Below are 16,739 nucleotides of genomic sequence, written 5' to 3'. Positions count from 1 at the left end.
CTCAAAATGATGAAATCTGCTACGCAGTGAACATAAGGGCCATGCAGGATTCAATGGGCGCTCTCCAATAGTGTTAGCAAATCTTACCGGTGGATGATCAGAGTCCCCTTTCACAGGCTCCCTCTGTAACAACAAAAACTAAGGGTACTAAATCTGCTGTCAAACAAGTTCTTTTAAGTTTCAATTACTAATTCCAATAAAGGCGAGAAAAATCTGTTATGTTAGAATATGTATAAAGAATAAGACAATATTACTTTTTTATTATTAACAAAGAGCACAATTTTAGAGTATCGCCTCAACTTATGAATTATATATATATACCAGACAACCTATTCGGTCAATATATATCATAACCAGCTATGGAACAGTGAGTATATTAATTATGCCAAAAATATGCAGGCTTGCATGTACAACAATGGCCACCACTTTTAACATAAGGAATAACATTGCTTAATATCTGAAAAATTACTTATTTGCAGAAAATTTAAATGCGATATTCGTTTTCACCATACCCAAAAACCTATAAAAAAGTCATCATTTTTAAAGGAAAATGTTAAGGTGGAAACCAAGTAAAAATTTACTAAAACTTCTATTTTTATATTTGCTTAAAAAAATAAATTAAAAAAAAAAAAAACAAACATTATATACAGTGTTGGTCATCCATACCTTAAATTTGTCTGACGTCACATCTGCTGAATGTTTTGTAAACAAAGAAGTGTGACTCTTAAAGAAAGCTAGTATGGCATGAATCACTTATCACAAGTTAACGACAATAACTTTTGCCCATTTTTAACAGGTTAAAAAGTCTATAGTTGTTTGCATAATCTACAAAGTAATAATAAACATTTGTAAGTAATTTTAATCTCTTTAAACTGCCAATTACGGAATCTAATGCAATAAAAAAAAATAAATTAAAAAAAAAAAAAAAAAAGAGTTAAAAATAGTTTAAATTGTAAAAAAAAATAAATAAATAAATAAATAAAATATGTAAGAAAAGTAACCGCTATTGTGTTTGGTTACAGTGAGAAATAGGATTTACTGGTTAAATGGTTTCATTTTTTTTTTTTTTTTTTAACCAACCAGTTAACTACGAGATGTCACTTATTGCCTTTGGTAACAGTTACTTATTGTACAATTTTTGGTTATGTTCAATTTATATATATAAAAAAAATTAGATGTTATTATGTGTTGATAGTAAGTAGTTTCTTTTTATTAATACAGTTTCAATGACAGGGCAAGCTGATTTGAGTTATTTTAACATCTTTAAACTGTCAATTACAGAATATATAAAAGATTAAAATATATTAAACTGTAAACATATTTGTTCTGTTTTTGTTTGAAAACGATTCCAACTTGCAATGAAAAATACAAATAAAATCTGTAAAATGCCAATGTAAAACAAAAAAAGCGAAAGGGAATTAGTTTTGTTTTTATTTGCATATTTTAAATGCGAAAAAATTGTCAATTAAAAAAAACTTTCAGGGTTTTGTTTTTATTTTACTACACACGCGCAGAATTGTTCAAACCAGAAGCTGTAAAATGGATAGATGGTTTTAAGCCCAAGCAAGATAATTTGAGTTTTATAATATAATAGATATATAATTTGTTAATAAAATGTTTTTTACACTTGACCTTACTTTCTTAAAAAGAGCAAAAATTAAGTTATTATTGATTTTTTTTTTCAATCAATCGAAGACTACCGTTTCAGATTATAATTTTTTTTCTTCAAAAGCATGCATATTTAATATTTGCCATAATCAATTTAGTATAAACCAGATTCTTATATTTTTCAAATTTCTTTTTTATAATCTGAAAAATATGGGAGGAGCAAGAGAGAGAGAGAGAGAGAGGGGTGGGAAGAAGAGGGAGAGAGAGCAATGGGACAAAAGATAGGGGACATGAAAGAGAGCAAAACAGGAGATGTGAGAAAGAGTCGGGAAGAGGAGAGTTAATATTTCATCTATTATTAAAATTCTCTTCCCCTTCTCCCTTGTATCAGTCTTTTTTGTTCCTAAAAAATATAAATATCACATTTCTACTTTGTCTTCAATTTGCTGTGTCAGATTTTCTGATGCGATGTTCCCGATAGTTATGTACATCCGTGTTGTTTGCTTCTAGTCCCTCTTTCAAATACCATTCCAAACTTTCACCGCCATTCCTCTTAATCACCTCAGTACTGTGTTGGATCGTACCCTGCAAGCTATGATTTTAGAGAAGGAAAATTATTCACAACAGTAAGTACAGTTTCCTTGCAGTGTAGCGCAAACTTGAGCACATCAATTTTTTTCTTGTAGAGAAAACTATCCAAAAGATCGTACCAAGTACCGATACACTATGGCTGACTGGGATAGTTTCCGTACATTTATATCGGATCTTCCTCTGCGTTCCATGTTTAAAAAGGATGTGTCGTCTATAGTATCAGACCTGACAGAATGGTTAATTGTAGGTATAGACAATTTCATACCCTGGAAAAAGTTTCAGCAAAAACCTAGTAGCCAGCCATGGTTTTTTCCAGAATGTGCTGCTGCTATTGCGCACAGAAATCACTTTTTCACTGCTTCCAACGTAATAGATGTATGGAAACTAAAGCCGCTTTCAGGACTGCCAGCAACCATTGTAAGAAAGTAATAAAGAACGCAAGAGAGTTGTATGCTCAGTCCGTCAAGTCCAAAGTAGCTGAGCAGCGGCTTGGTTCCCACCAGTTTTGGCAAATTGCAAACAAAATCCTGAACAGAAGCATGTGCTCTATCCCAACTATCATCAATGGACCTGAGGTAATCTCGTCAGCATCAGACAAAGCCAAACTCTTTGCCAAGAACTTTGCAGCCAATTCTACCCTTTGCGACCAAGGCTGCCAACCCCCAGTATTTCCTCCTGTATCAGAAAACACACTATGTGATATAACAATTTCTGTACGTGATGTTGCCAAGCTAATCAAAAACCTTGATTCCAGTAAAGCAACTGGCCCTGACGGTATTCCAATTATAGTACTCAAAAAACTTCAACCTGAACTAGCACATACTTACAAAACTGTTTAAACGTTGTCTTAAGAATTGTTTCCCATCACCCTGGAAAATCTCATCAGTATGCCCTGTATTTAAGAATTCAGGTGATCGTTCATCCCTCTCTCAGTACAGGCCAATAAGTCTCCTGTGCGTCATGAGTAAGTTGCTGGAATCTGTGTTAAATACAGAAGTAATCAACCATCTCAGCAAAAATAAACTTCTTAGTGACACACAATATGGTTTCCGTTCTGCTAGATCTACAACAGATGTGCTTACAGTTATATCTCATAGGATTAGCGAATCTCTCGACAGAGGCAACCTTTCTAGGGCAATTGCTCTTGACATATCAAAGGCCTTTGATAGGGTATGGCATAAAGGTTTACTTCATAGTAATAGTATAGCTGGAAATGTCTTTTCAATTATTAAATCATTTCTCTCTGATAGGTTCATAAGAGTAGTAGTTGATGGGCAAAAATCAGAAGCTCACAGTATAAAATGCTGGAGTCCCTTAGGGGTCCATCCTGGGCCCAACTCTTTTCCTGATCTACATTAATGATCTTCCAAATCACATCCTTACATCATTCGTAGACATTTTTGCTGACGACACTACCATTTATGGTACCACATCTAAGCCAGTAAACAACCAAGTTCTCTCCGATTCTCTCTTGATCACGTTGTACAATGGAGAAAGGAGTGGCTGGTTACTTTTAATGCATCTAAAACCAAGCTTCTATCTTTACATCATCAACGTTCTGATCTCCATCTGGCATCAATTAAAATGAATGGCTCTCGTCTTGGGGAGGGGAGGCCTTAAGTTTTGACAGGCTTCTGGGCTTGACCTTTACTCCTGATCTTAAATGGAACACGTACATCAAATCTGTTGCCAAGGCCGCTGGAAAAATGGTCGGATCCTTTTATCGATCCAGTAGATATCTCACTGCTGATGCAATTCTCTATCTATATAAGAGCCAGATACGTCCAAGGATGAAATACTGTTGCCACATATGGGCAGGAGCTGCTAGAAAAGACTTGTCCTGCCTTGATACGGTTCCAAATAGACTTCGTGGCCTGGTGGGAGATGTCCTTTTCTCTTCTCTGCAACCTCTATCTCACAGAAGAGATGTTGCAAGTTTGTCTCTGCTTTATCGTTATTTTCATGGAAAGTGTTCGACTGAGCTTCAATCTATGGTCCCCCCTCACCAAACTTTCACAAGAAACACTCGTCTAGCTGTAAACACTATCAATAATTCCCCCCACTCTTTATCTGTGCCTAAACCTAAACATAGATTCCATGATCAAAGCTTCTTTCTTAGAACTGCACGCCTGTGGAATTGTCTTCCGTTTTCCTGCTTTCCAGCTGTCTATAATATGTTTGTCTTCAAGTCCAACGTGAACAAGTTTAACAAATTTACCGAACTTCCATTACTATCGATTACTACATTGTCCTTTTGACTACTCTACACTCTTTAACCCTTATCCTTGAGTGGCCTATCGGCTCTGGTAAGTGGTGACGCCTATGTAAAAAAAAAAAGAAAAATGAAAAAAAGGTGTTTATGCAGTTTACTCATTGCATCTCAGTGTTTGAGATTGTGTCTTTTACTGAACAAACTCTGTATCACAGGTTTCAATTTCACAGAAATAAACAACGCTCTTGGTTACCATATATAGAAGTACCTCCTTTTCCACAAGTTAAATTTACATAATTTAATCAAAGACCAATTTTTTTTTTCTTCATATATTCTTTTATCTCCTGTTTTGATCTATTTAGGTGATCTGTGAAGCCCTCTCTTTTAACCCAAACCTTGTAATCTACATGATGTGTGCAAAGCATTGTCCATTTATGTAGAAATGGGTGATTGTGATGGAAAGTTGGCCAGGATTTCAAAGAGATTCCTGTCAAATTTGCTCATTTCAAAAATCACCTGGTTTGATTCTGATATTACCATTTTCATCAAAGGCATTGTTAGACGCATACTTATCAAGTTGAAAGTCATTTTTCACTCTGGTTGGATCAGTCCAATCTTTGACCTTTGACTTGTGTAGCATACAATTGGCACCTAAATCTAAAATTAATTTCTTAAATTTGTAGTCCTTCATGGTATCTTTCACAACACATGTAACCCTGTCCGTTGACGTCTACATTCACTCCATTGGTGTTAAGGTCATTGCAACCTGATTTGTTTCTGTAATGAAAAAAGTTGAGATTGCCCATAACCACGTCAACTTTCTAATCAAATTAATTGCAATGATCCTGCAGCAGTTTTGGGAACCCTGTTCTGCCAAATATGTTCATCTTCCTATGTTAATTTCAAAGAAGCCATATAAAAGAATTAAGCCATATAAAAGAAGATGAAAATATTGATCTCCATCCTCTTCCTTGTCATCATTATTGACCTCATCATTAAGAACCATTGTTGCCACCAGCCTCCTGTTTGGATTTGAGTGCAAGCATGGTATCAGCACCATGGTATTATAAGGTACAATCACGTTGACGTACTAGTTCTCGCCAGATCACTGAAGTTAAGCAACGCTGAGCCTGGTTACTACCAGATGGGTGACCATTGAGGAAGGCGAGGCGCTGTATGTACCGCGAGGTAAAATACCAGGTTGGGAAACTGGTGCGGTCTATCCTTCTCTCAAGGGTAGATGAGCCTCTCTTAAGCCGTGGTAGGCAACCCATCTAGTGATGGTGTCACGATAAAAATATTCTTGATAGCCCTTACAAAGCATCAAGTATTCAGCTATGAACAAGATTTGAATTACACTACAAACTCATCTAGGGAGTTCAATCTTGGCTGCAGCCGCATGTTACATATGTTATCAGCTCCATCTCCACCATCTAAATCTTGCAGAGGCTGATGTCTTACTATTTTGATTACAAATGATATTGTTTTCCCTACAAGTTCCTTATAGCCTTTATTCTTTAATGAGCATGTTCCATGACCGGCAAAATAGAAAAACAATATAATCTCTTTATTTGAATATATTCTGGCCATTAAGAGTTTTCAAATGAACACTCATTGAGGTTATCCACCTCTCATAGCAAAGAAGAGATATCTCATTTATAGTGTTTTAGAGCCATTATACTTAAACAGGGAAATTCACACCACCACCCCTTTGAAAATTTTTGTATTTGATTGTATTTCTGCTATCAAGAGCTTTCCAATGAATCCTTACTAACCCTTTTTTTTTTTTTAATCTATTTCAAAGCAAAAGAGATATCTTATTTTAGTGTTTTCACACCACTGTGCCCAAATATGAAAATTTGATCCCAGACTAGACAACAAAATAATATTTATCTAAATGCTTTCCAAAAAGCCCCAACCCATTAAAATCGATCATTTTTACAGAAATTGCCACTATTTGCCAATTTGAGTCCACTACTTACAAAATTATCTTCATTTAGAGCATGAAAAAATTATTAAATGTATGATTAAATTTGAAATATACCAATAAAAATATATACTTGTGTTTGAAATTCAATTATAGATTGGTTTGATAATCTAAATTATTACTAATACTACTGGTTTCCACTTAAAAATTTAAATGTTATAAATAAAGAGTCATCCTTAATTTTTTTGTGAAATACATCAAAGTGTTACTTGTGTTTAAAATTATATGCTTTCTTAGCATTGTCTATAGCTTAAATTTGTTAGAAAATTGACTGGGGAGAAAAGGAGATAGGAATGTTCATTTAAATACAATATTTTATTTTCAGTTTAACATCTGTCTTACATGCTGACTATGTGTTGGATGACTTTTAGAAATTGACTTTGAAACTAATCTATATGTAGCCAGGTGTATATTTATCCCCTTTTCTTTCAAATCTTTCATAGGGATTGATTAGAGAGATAAATGATAAGTACTTCCTCTTGTTTTCCTTGGTTTTCCCTTGCCAACCAAATCTGCTACCTAAAGAGAATTCAATGCGACTAAAGCTTCCTATTCTGCACATATTTCCCTATACTGTCCAGATTTAATCGGAGTTCATCAAATCTAAAACTGTCTATAAATTCACACAACATGACTTTTTTTCTTTCTTTCTAAAGTGTCAAATTTATTCCAAACAACCAACCCAATAGTTTTTTATATCAAAATTATCTTTATTTAATCAAGAAAATGTACAATTTTAGTGAAATTTTGGTCACTTAAGGAAAGATTTGTTTTATAGGCCAAGGGAAATTTGTTTTTTTAATATGAAAAAACTTGTATCTTTTTTAACTTCTATTCATGCAATAAAGAAATTAATGAAAAAAAGATTTCTACCAAGATGCCTTTTCATTGTCAACAATATATTGTTGAAAACAGGAGCAAAAAAATGTAGATGATAAGATAGTCAAATAAAAATGCTATGCTGTAAATTAGCAAAGAGTAAAGCAGAAATATAGAGAAATGATTATGAAAATCACTCCTCTCACCATATGCTCATAAGCCCCAAATTGGGATGATTGACATAAATTAATGGCAACCACTTTGAATATGTTTGGATGATTTTTTGGACAAGTCTTGGACAAAATAGAAAATGCTTCATCTGAATCACCAATATTAGGAACTAAATGTTGCTAAATATCAAATTGAGGACAAATTGAGAATTTCTAACCTAGACAATAACCAGATGACACAGCAAACATAATTAGCCTCATACTATGGAAATAATGAACAGTAAGATTATATATTGGATAGAGACCACGTCCATATGAATGGAGGGAAATATTACTTGAACATTATTTACATAAAAAAAAAAGAAAAAAAAAGAAAGTATCTAATTTCAGTGGAGAATGAATCCCAACTGATATACACACCTACAAACGTAGATTTCCTGCTGCTACAAAATGATCACCCATTTTGACAAAAATGTCCAGGAAAGATGAATTATTGAACTCCCTGACCACAGTAAAACTTAATGTAGAGTGAATTAAATTCAAACATCCAAAAAATCTATTTAAGAATGATAAAAAGTATCATCTGCATAGCAGAAATAATAAAATGGCTTTGGCAAACTTTCAAACAAACTATTCCTGAAATACAAATATGTGTGTATGTTCTTAGCTGTTAAGTTTTATTGAGAAAATTTAAGAAAAAAAGTACAATTAAAAATACAGAATTTTAATAGCAATACCCACCAGCCATAAAATGCTTTGGATAAGCACAAATTTCAAGGATGTTCTATCAAAATAGCCTTCTTTTAAAAACCAAAGCACTTCAAGTCTTTAAAATGCCACCATTTTCTTTGAAAATTAATATTCTTTCATATGCACTAAAAAATGATAATCTACATGATATATTTGAAGAACTTTGAACAAAGACAGTGATAAAAATTTTGACTTTTGTAACTTTTTTACAATCCTCTCTCCTGTTCTTTTAAAAGTTATCACTCCTGTATGAGGAATTTCAGCATGAATTTGAAAACTAACCAGAAAAAAACATTTATCTCAATTATTATCAAAATACAAAATAAACCGGCTAATTCCTTTCTTTTATTCTCCGTGAATGTGAAGAGGAGAATCATATGCTGCAGCACTGCTTTCTAGCGGCCAACCAATGCAACTTGAAAAATCTTGCTGTGCTCAATGATAATGCAAAAGACTGTATGAAGATGTATGACCACATGTTTCAAGGACACACAAAGTGCAGTTTTATCGAAAATTAGGTGTACCTGCCTGGGCCTTTTTATTTTCAGTTTTATATTTTTTATCAAATTATTCTTTTAAATAGGATTTTCAAAATTAAATTTAATTATTACGGCATTTTCCTAATTTAATAATGCACAAAAAGCTTTTATTCTTTTCTTTTCCAATGTGGATTGCTTAGAGTTTAAAATGTTACATCCTTTTATCTTTTTTTTTTTTACTTTATTGAAAAAAAAATTATTTAAAAAGATAAACCATTTAGGTTTCTGTAATTTGTATATTAGTTGGATTATTTTGGAAATTGTTCACATTTTGGTTGTTATTTTCATCAGATTTTAGTTGATGTAACATCCAGATTTCGTGGAGTGCGTCTTTTTTAACATAATAGTCACGGCCGAGAACCTTTAAAAATTTGGAATTAAACCTTTATAAAGATTTTCACATTCGAAAAGATGTATCCAAAGAAGGTAGGAGGTTACATCAGCCAAAGCATTGTGAATATAACAAGCAAAATGAGAATAATAATCTCAATAATTGAACATTGAATTGTTTTATTTTGCAAATTTGATTTTAACTTAAAACTAGCAGGACCCATATACTGGTGTTGCCCAGTGGGAAGATAGCACAAAACTAGAACAGATTTCATTGAAAGAGACCCACCCACAAATTAAACTGTGATTTTCTAGCGCATTATCATATACTGATCTCATTTTGTTTTTAGTTTTATGAAATGATCTGTATTATGGTCTTAACCGACTAAAAAGTAATGTTAAAAAACCATGCTTCCACCCCTTTATAATGGAAAATAAAGAAAATATTTTTATGGAGAAATATTTTAAACAATTGTGAGACAATAAAGAGAATTGTTAAAAAGCATGTCAGTTAACTTTGTAATAAAGTTTGCATATGTAAATGACCCCCCCCTCCAATAAAGGAAAGTAATGAATAAAGATTGTTTGCAAAAACATATTTTAACCCATACTGAAACCATTGGTTCTGGTGTTTTTGCAATGAAATTGCATAACATTTATCTCAATTATTGTCAAAATAAAAAATAAACCGGCTCATTCCTTTTTTTTTTTTTTTTTTAATTTTCTGTGAATGTGAAGAGGAGAATCATATGCTGCAGAAGTAATTTCGTTTTATTTTTCTGAAGCGATTGGTAACGACCTGGAATGGAAACTTTAACAGCCACATTGCTAGGCAGTGTAAGGAAGAAAAAATACAAAAAAAAAAAAAAAGTTTTAAAGAAAGTTCAATTCAAATTTTATCAAAAACTGTGAAACGGAGAAGTCCTTCTAGATTGAAAAACTATTTGTGTTCATGAAGTAGTCTCTAAGTTAAGAACTGAAGCCCACCCTAATACTAAGAAATGTCTGAAAGCCCATTAAGCCGTCAATAAAGTAAAAATCCTTCTAGACTGAGTTATGTATGTGTTACTGTGATTAAATTGTTAAGAATTGAAGCTCTAGCAAAAATAAAGACATGTTTAAACTTGCATTAATTAATCATGTAACCATTGGTTCTGGTGTGTTAAGCAAAAATCCTACTAGACTGAGGTATTTTATGTTTTGTTTTTATGTTAAGCCCCCCCCCCCCATAAAGAAATGTTGAAAAGCATACTAAGCAATCCTGAAAGCATTGTTTTTGGTGTCATTCAAAATGAAATCCTTCTAGACCGAGGTAATTTTTTTTTTTATGAAGTAGTATCTAAATCAGGAACTGCATACCCGCTTACAAGAACTGTAAAAACAAAGAGGCCAGTAAACAGAAAATGCAAATAATTGTAAGTCAGAAGAAAAATTTGTCGTTGCAACAACCATATGCCATTTAACAATCGTGTAACATTTTAAAAACTAGTAAGAAAAAAACCCTAAAAAACCACAAGTTGTAGTAAATGTTATGGAAGAAGATGCCACTATGAGAAAAAGTGAATGAAAAATCTAAATAAACGAAAACTTAAGGAGTAGTTGAAGACAATTACTTGAATGTTTTTGTTATTTTATAGAAATGCTATCGTCACAATTCAATAGGTTTATTTTGTTATTAATTGTAAAAAAATGTGTTACATAAACTAAAGTAGTCATATGTTACTTGGTTTGTGCAACAGTACCCAATATTCTGGTAAGAATAAGCAAACGCATATGTAAACTCAGTATAACTGCTATAAGTAGTAATACTAGTAGTAATATGACTAACAGAAAAACGTGTAATAATAGCAGCCTCGTTGGTGTGTATGTACAGAAGCACAAAACTGATAGACATGCATAGGTTAGTGTTGAAAGTAGTAACACAAAGTGAAAGAGGAAAAAAAAAAGGGTAGTTTATTGTCATTTGGTGTTTCCATAACAATGAATGTGTTTAGTAAACCTGTAGCAGGAACAATTGCATTTCTATTTCTACACTGAATAAGACCTAAAGAAATGTGCGTTTGTATATAGAACCAGATGAAAGAGAAGCAAAAATCACAGAATTGTAATATGGAATGCAGTAAGTAGTTGTTTGGCTAAGCGGAATTTAAAGAAACGGCCAGACTGTATTTCTGCCATGGTCTAAAAAGAAAGTGAATTGTATTTTGGGATTGCTATGGTTAGAATATAGAATTATCAGATGGCTGTTTATGGCAAAACAGAAAATGTAGGTTTTCCAGAGAAATGCAGCAGCAGCACTGTTAGGCTGTTGTTGCAAGTGTTTTCTAACTGTTCCAAAATCACTTATTCTGTTATTCACTAATTCTGAGAAAATGTATGTTGGCAACCAGTAAGAAACTATTTCAGGGAGAGATCCTTATTCAAAGGCTTGTTGGGGAAAGGAATAATGTGAAATGTATGGGAATGAAAAATAAATACAAACTGTGTTCTTGTTAGGTTTGAGGAAGGAAGAGGAGAAAACAAAGTGAAAATTGTGCTACCACCATTTAAAATGACTTTATTTTGAATGTGACGCTCCTTGCAATTAATATAAGATTGCTTGATCAAAGGTAAAAGTGAATAATATGTGCAAACCCATAGATAATGGATAGTAGTCTTATCTTATTGAATTTATATGTGGCATCTGCGCTCACAAAGCTGTAATGCTATCTTCTGTAGGCGAATAATCGTTCCTATTTCTTTATATGTAGAGATAAATTAATCTAAAATAGAAATCTAGATAATCTATAATATAAATCTCACCTGTCTGTTTAAATGCATATATGTATGTATGTTTGTATGTCTGCCTAAAACTTTCGACAGAGGCAACGGATTTTCATGAGATCACTTTGAAGATCGACCCTTCAGAAAACAAATATCAAAACATTGGCTAAAAACATTAATTCCTTCACCTTCAACTGGGCATTTTTATACAAGGAGGGATCGCTTTTTCACCAATATTTTCGAAGTCATCCCCCTTTTTGATTGACTAGCCTTAATTTAAACCTTTGCCACTTCCAGTTGGCGATGAACGCAATGGCAAAGACGTCACGTTTTTTGGGGGTTTTTTTTTTTTCACGTTCTTTTTCTCCTTCGTGGTATGGGTTCGAGCCTGCCTGCCTATTACCAATCCCCCCCCCTCAACACACACCTCCAAACACCCGGGCAATGCTGGGTACCCAAGCTAGTATAATAATAAAGGGGATTATTTTTTTAGAAGAGAATCAAAGAATATCATCAGTCTTTCGTTTGTTCCTTTCTTCCATTCATCTTAATTTGAACATTTACACAGTAACCATGTTATAAAGAAATAATAAATATAATGCACAAACAAGGTTTTGGTTATTTATTAAACTATCACAAATGATCATAATCTTGTATGTGAAAATAAGCGGAATTTCTTTCAAGTTCCAGTAGCATCATCTCGTCTATTCTTGAATTTATTTGGACCAAATTTGGATGTAAACAAAATTTGATATTTTCTCTTTATAAATATACAATTTTTTTCTCTTATTGTATCATTAATTATTTTCCAGACAACTTAAAGTCATAATTTTTGGTGATGGTCAATTTATTTTTTATGCAAAAAAATTAGTTTTTCAAATTTGATGTAAATGCCATTGTGTATGATTATATATATATATAGTCATTAAGTAAAAAATTATAATCTCATCAAAATTATTGCGATTATTATAATCAAGAAAAATATGATCCCATCAAGAAAAAGGAACATTTATCAAAATGATTTGCTTAAAATAGAGTTCTAAGTTATCTTCAACAAAAATAAAACTAAGTTGAAAACTCTAAATTCAATAAAAAAAAAAAATCTAGAAAATGACATTTTTGTTATCTTTAATCTGTTGGTGCCATAGTTCTATAAATAATAGGATGATCAACATCAGATTGACATTATTCTAGATCACAATGATCTGAAAGATTTTTTTCACCATTTTCTTAATATTTAAAAATTTTCAGTCAAAATCATTTTTCTTTTGACTACAACGGCATTGAAAATTATGTGTAATCTTCATGATTAATTTGACATCTTTGCTAGCCCAGAACACCTTATCAAATTTTAGTAGCCTTTAGCTTTGGTGACCCATTAGTAAAAGAAAAAAAATAGATTAATATGATTTTATTAAATATTCTTACAAAGAACCACAGTGATCCACAAAAACTAAAGATACGAGAAAATGAGAAGACGAGTAAGAGAATATTTTACCTGAATAAGAATGTATTCTTATTCAGGTCTATTTAAAAGATAGATCTGAAACCATTAAAACAGAGAAAAAGGCATATATTGAATATAAATGCAGTTGTGTAGAGTGCACATGAATGTTCATGGTATATGTTCACTGGTGAATAGGCATGAAGATTTTCAAAGAATAGAACTAGATTTATGTGAAAAATTCTTATTTTACATATATATATAATTTTTCTTTTCGCACGCACGCACGCACGCGCATGTGTGTGTGTATATATATATATATCTGTGAAGGATGCTGAATTGGAAATATGTCTATGAAGCATTATGTGAAAATATGTCTATGAAGCCATTATGTGAAAATATGTCTATGAAGCCATTATGTGAAAATATGTCTATGAAAACATTATGTGAAAATATGTCTATGAAAACATTATGTGAAAATATGTCTATGAAGCCATTATGTGAAAATATGTCTATGAAGCCATTATGTGAAAATATGTCTATGAAAACATTATGTGAAAATATGTCTATGAAGCCATTATGTGAAAATATGTCTATGAAGCCATTATGTGAAAATATGTCTATGAAAACATTATGTGAAAATATGTCTATGAAGCCATTATGTGAAAATATGTCTATGAAAACATTATGTGAAAATATGTCTATGAAAACATTATGTGAAAATATGTCTATGAAGCCATTATGTGAAAATATGTCTATGAAGCCATTATGTGAAAATATGTCTATGAAGCCATTATGTGAAAATATGTCTATGAAGCCATTATGTGAAAATATGTCTATGAAGCCATTATGTGAAAATATGTCTATGAAAACATTATGTGAAAATATGTCTATGAAAACATTATGTGAAAATATGTCTATGAAGCCATTATGTGAAAATATGTCTATGAAGCCATTATGTGAAAATATGTCTATGAAGCCATTATGTGAAAATATGTCTATGAAGCCATTATGTGAAAATATGTCTATGAAGCCATTATGTGAAAATATGTCTATGAAAACATTATGTGAAAATATGTCTATGAAGCCATTATGTGAAAATATGTCTATGAAAACATTATGTGAAAATATGTCTATGAAAACATTATGTGAAAATATGTCTATGAAAACATTATGTGAAAATATGTCTATGAAAACATTATGTGAAAATATGTCTATGAAAACATTATGTGAAAATATGTCTATGAAGCCATTATGTGAAAATATGTCTATGAAGCCATTATGTGAAAATATGTCTATGAAAACATTATGTGAAAATATGTCTATGAAAACATTATGTGAAAATATGTCTATGAAGCATTATGTGAAAATATGTCTATGAAGCCATTATGTGAAAATATGTCTATGAAAACATTATGTGAAAATATGTCTATGAAGCCATTATGTGAAAATATGTCTATGAAGCCATTATGTGAAAATATGTCTATGAAAACATTATGTGAAAATATGTCTATGAAGCCATTATGTGAAAATATGTCTATGAAGCCATTATGTGAAAATATGTCAATGAAAACATTATGTGAAAATATGTCTATGAAAACATTGTGTGAAAATATGTCTATGAAAACATTATGTGAAAATATGTCTATGAAGCCATTATGTGAAAATATGTCTATGAAAACATTATGTGAAAATATGTCTATGAAAACATTATGTGAAAATATGTCTATGAAGCCATTATGTGAAAATATGTCTATGAAGCATTATGTGAAAATATGTCTATGAAGCATTATGTGAAAATATGTCTATGAAAACATTATGTGAAAATATGTCTATGAAGCATTATGTGAAAATATGTCTATGAAGCCATTATGTGAAAATATGTCTATGAAAACATTATGTGAAAATATGTCTATGAAGCCATTATGTGAAAATATGTCTATTAAGCCATTATGTGAAAATATGTCTATGAAAACATTATGTGAAAATATGTCTATGAAGCCATTATGTGAAAATATGTCTATGAAGCCATTATGTGAAAATATGTCAATGAAAACATTATGTGAAAATATGTCTATGAAAACATTGTGTGAAAATATGTCTATGAAAACATTATGTGAAAATATGTCTATGAAAACATTGTGTGAAAATATGTCTATGAAAACATTGTGTGAAAATATGTCTATGAAAACATTATGTGAAAATATGTCTATGAAAACATTATGTGAAAATATGTCTATGAAGCCATTATGTGAAAATATGTCTATGAAAACATTATGTGAAAATATGTCTATGAAAACATTATGTGAAAATATGTCTATGAAGCATTATGTGAAAATATGTCTATGAAGCCATTATGTGAAAATATGTCTATGAAAACATTATGTGAAAATATGTCTATGAAGCCATTATGTGAAAATATGTCTATGAAAACATTATGTGAAAATATGTCTATGAAAACATTATGTGAAAATATGTCTATGAAAACATTATGTGAAAATATGTCTATGAAAACATTATGTGAAAATATGTCTATGAAAACATTATGTGAAAATATGTCTATGAAAACATTATGTGAAAATATGTCTATGAAAACATTATGTGAAAATATGTCTATGAAAACATTATGTGAAAATATGTCTATGAAAACATTATGTGAAAATATGTCTATGAAAACATTATGTGAAAATATGTCTATGAAAACATTATGTGAAAATATGTCTATGAAAACATTATGTGAAAATATGTCTATGAAAACATTATGTGAAAATATGTCTATGAAAACATTATGTGAAAATATGTCTATGAAAACATTATGTGAAAATATGTCTATGAAAACATTATGTGAAAATATGTCTATGAAAACATTATGTGAAAATATGTCTATGAAAACATTATGTGAAAATATGTCTATGAAAACATTATGTGAAAATATGTCTATGAAAACATTATGTGAAAATATGTCTATGAAAACATTATGTGAAAATATGTCTATGAAAACATTATGTGAAAATATGTCTAGAAAACATTATGTGAAAATATGTCTAGAAAACATTGTGAAAATATGTCTAGAAAACATTATGTGAAAATATGTCTAGAAAACATTATGTGAAAATATGTCTAGAAAACATTATGTGAAAATATGTCTAGAAAACATTATGTGAAAATATGTCTAGAAAACATTATGTGAAAATATGTCTAGAAAACATTATGTGAAAATATGTCTAGAAAACATTGTGAAAATATGTCTAGAAAACATTATGTGAAAATATGTCTAGAAAACATTATGTGAAAATATGTCTAGAAAACATTATGTGAAAATATGTCTAGAAAACATTGTGAAAATATGTCTAGAAAACATTATGTGAAAATATGTCTAGAAAACATTATGTGAAAATATGTCTAGAAAACATTATGTGAAAATATGTCTAGAAAACATTATGTGAAAATATGTCTAGAAAACATTATGTGAAAATATGTCTAGAAAACATTATGTGAAAATACGTCTAGAAAACATTATGTGAAA

General features: G+C 31.0%; 1 protein-coding gene across 4 annotated transcripts in view; it reads right to left on the bottom strand.

Annotated features, from left to right (window-relative positions):
• LOC145276886 (dnaJ homolog subfamily C member 5-like) overlaps positions 1–16,739 on the bottom strand; it is a 125,035-nt gene that overhangs the window by 34,144 nt on the left and 74,152 nt on the right. For 2 of the 4 annotated variants that reach the window (XM_080128315.1, XM_080128316.1), the window contains exon 6: positions 88–123. The exons of the other annotated variants lie outside the window; for them this stretch is intronic. In XM_080128315.1, coding sequence (XP_079984441.1) covers positions 88–123 — 36 coding nt within the window. The remainder of the gene's footprint in view (positions 1–87; positions 124–16,739) is intronic. 4 annotated transcript variants of the gene reach the window in all.

The sequence above is a fragment of the Euprymna scolopes genome, chromosome 5, assembly GCF_053919585.1.
Source record: "Euprymna scolopes isolate OS-2025 chromosome 5, ASM5391958v1, whole genome shotgun sequence".
Classification (NCBI taxonomy): domain Eukaryota; kingdom Metazoa; phylum Mollusca; class Cephalopoda; order Sepiida; family Sepiolidae; genus Euprymna; species Euprymna scolopes.
Note: the sequence above shows the minus strand (reverse complement) of the source record. Positions and strands in the feature narration are given on the sequence as shown.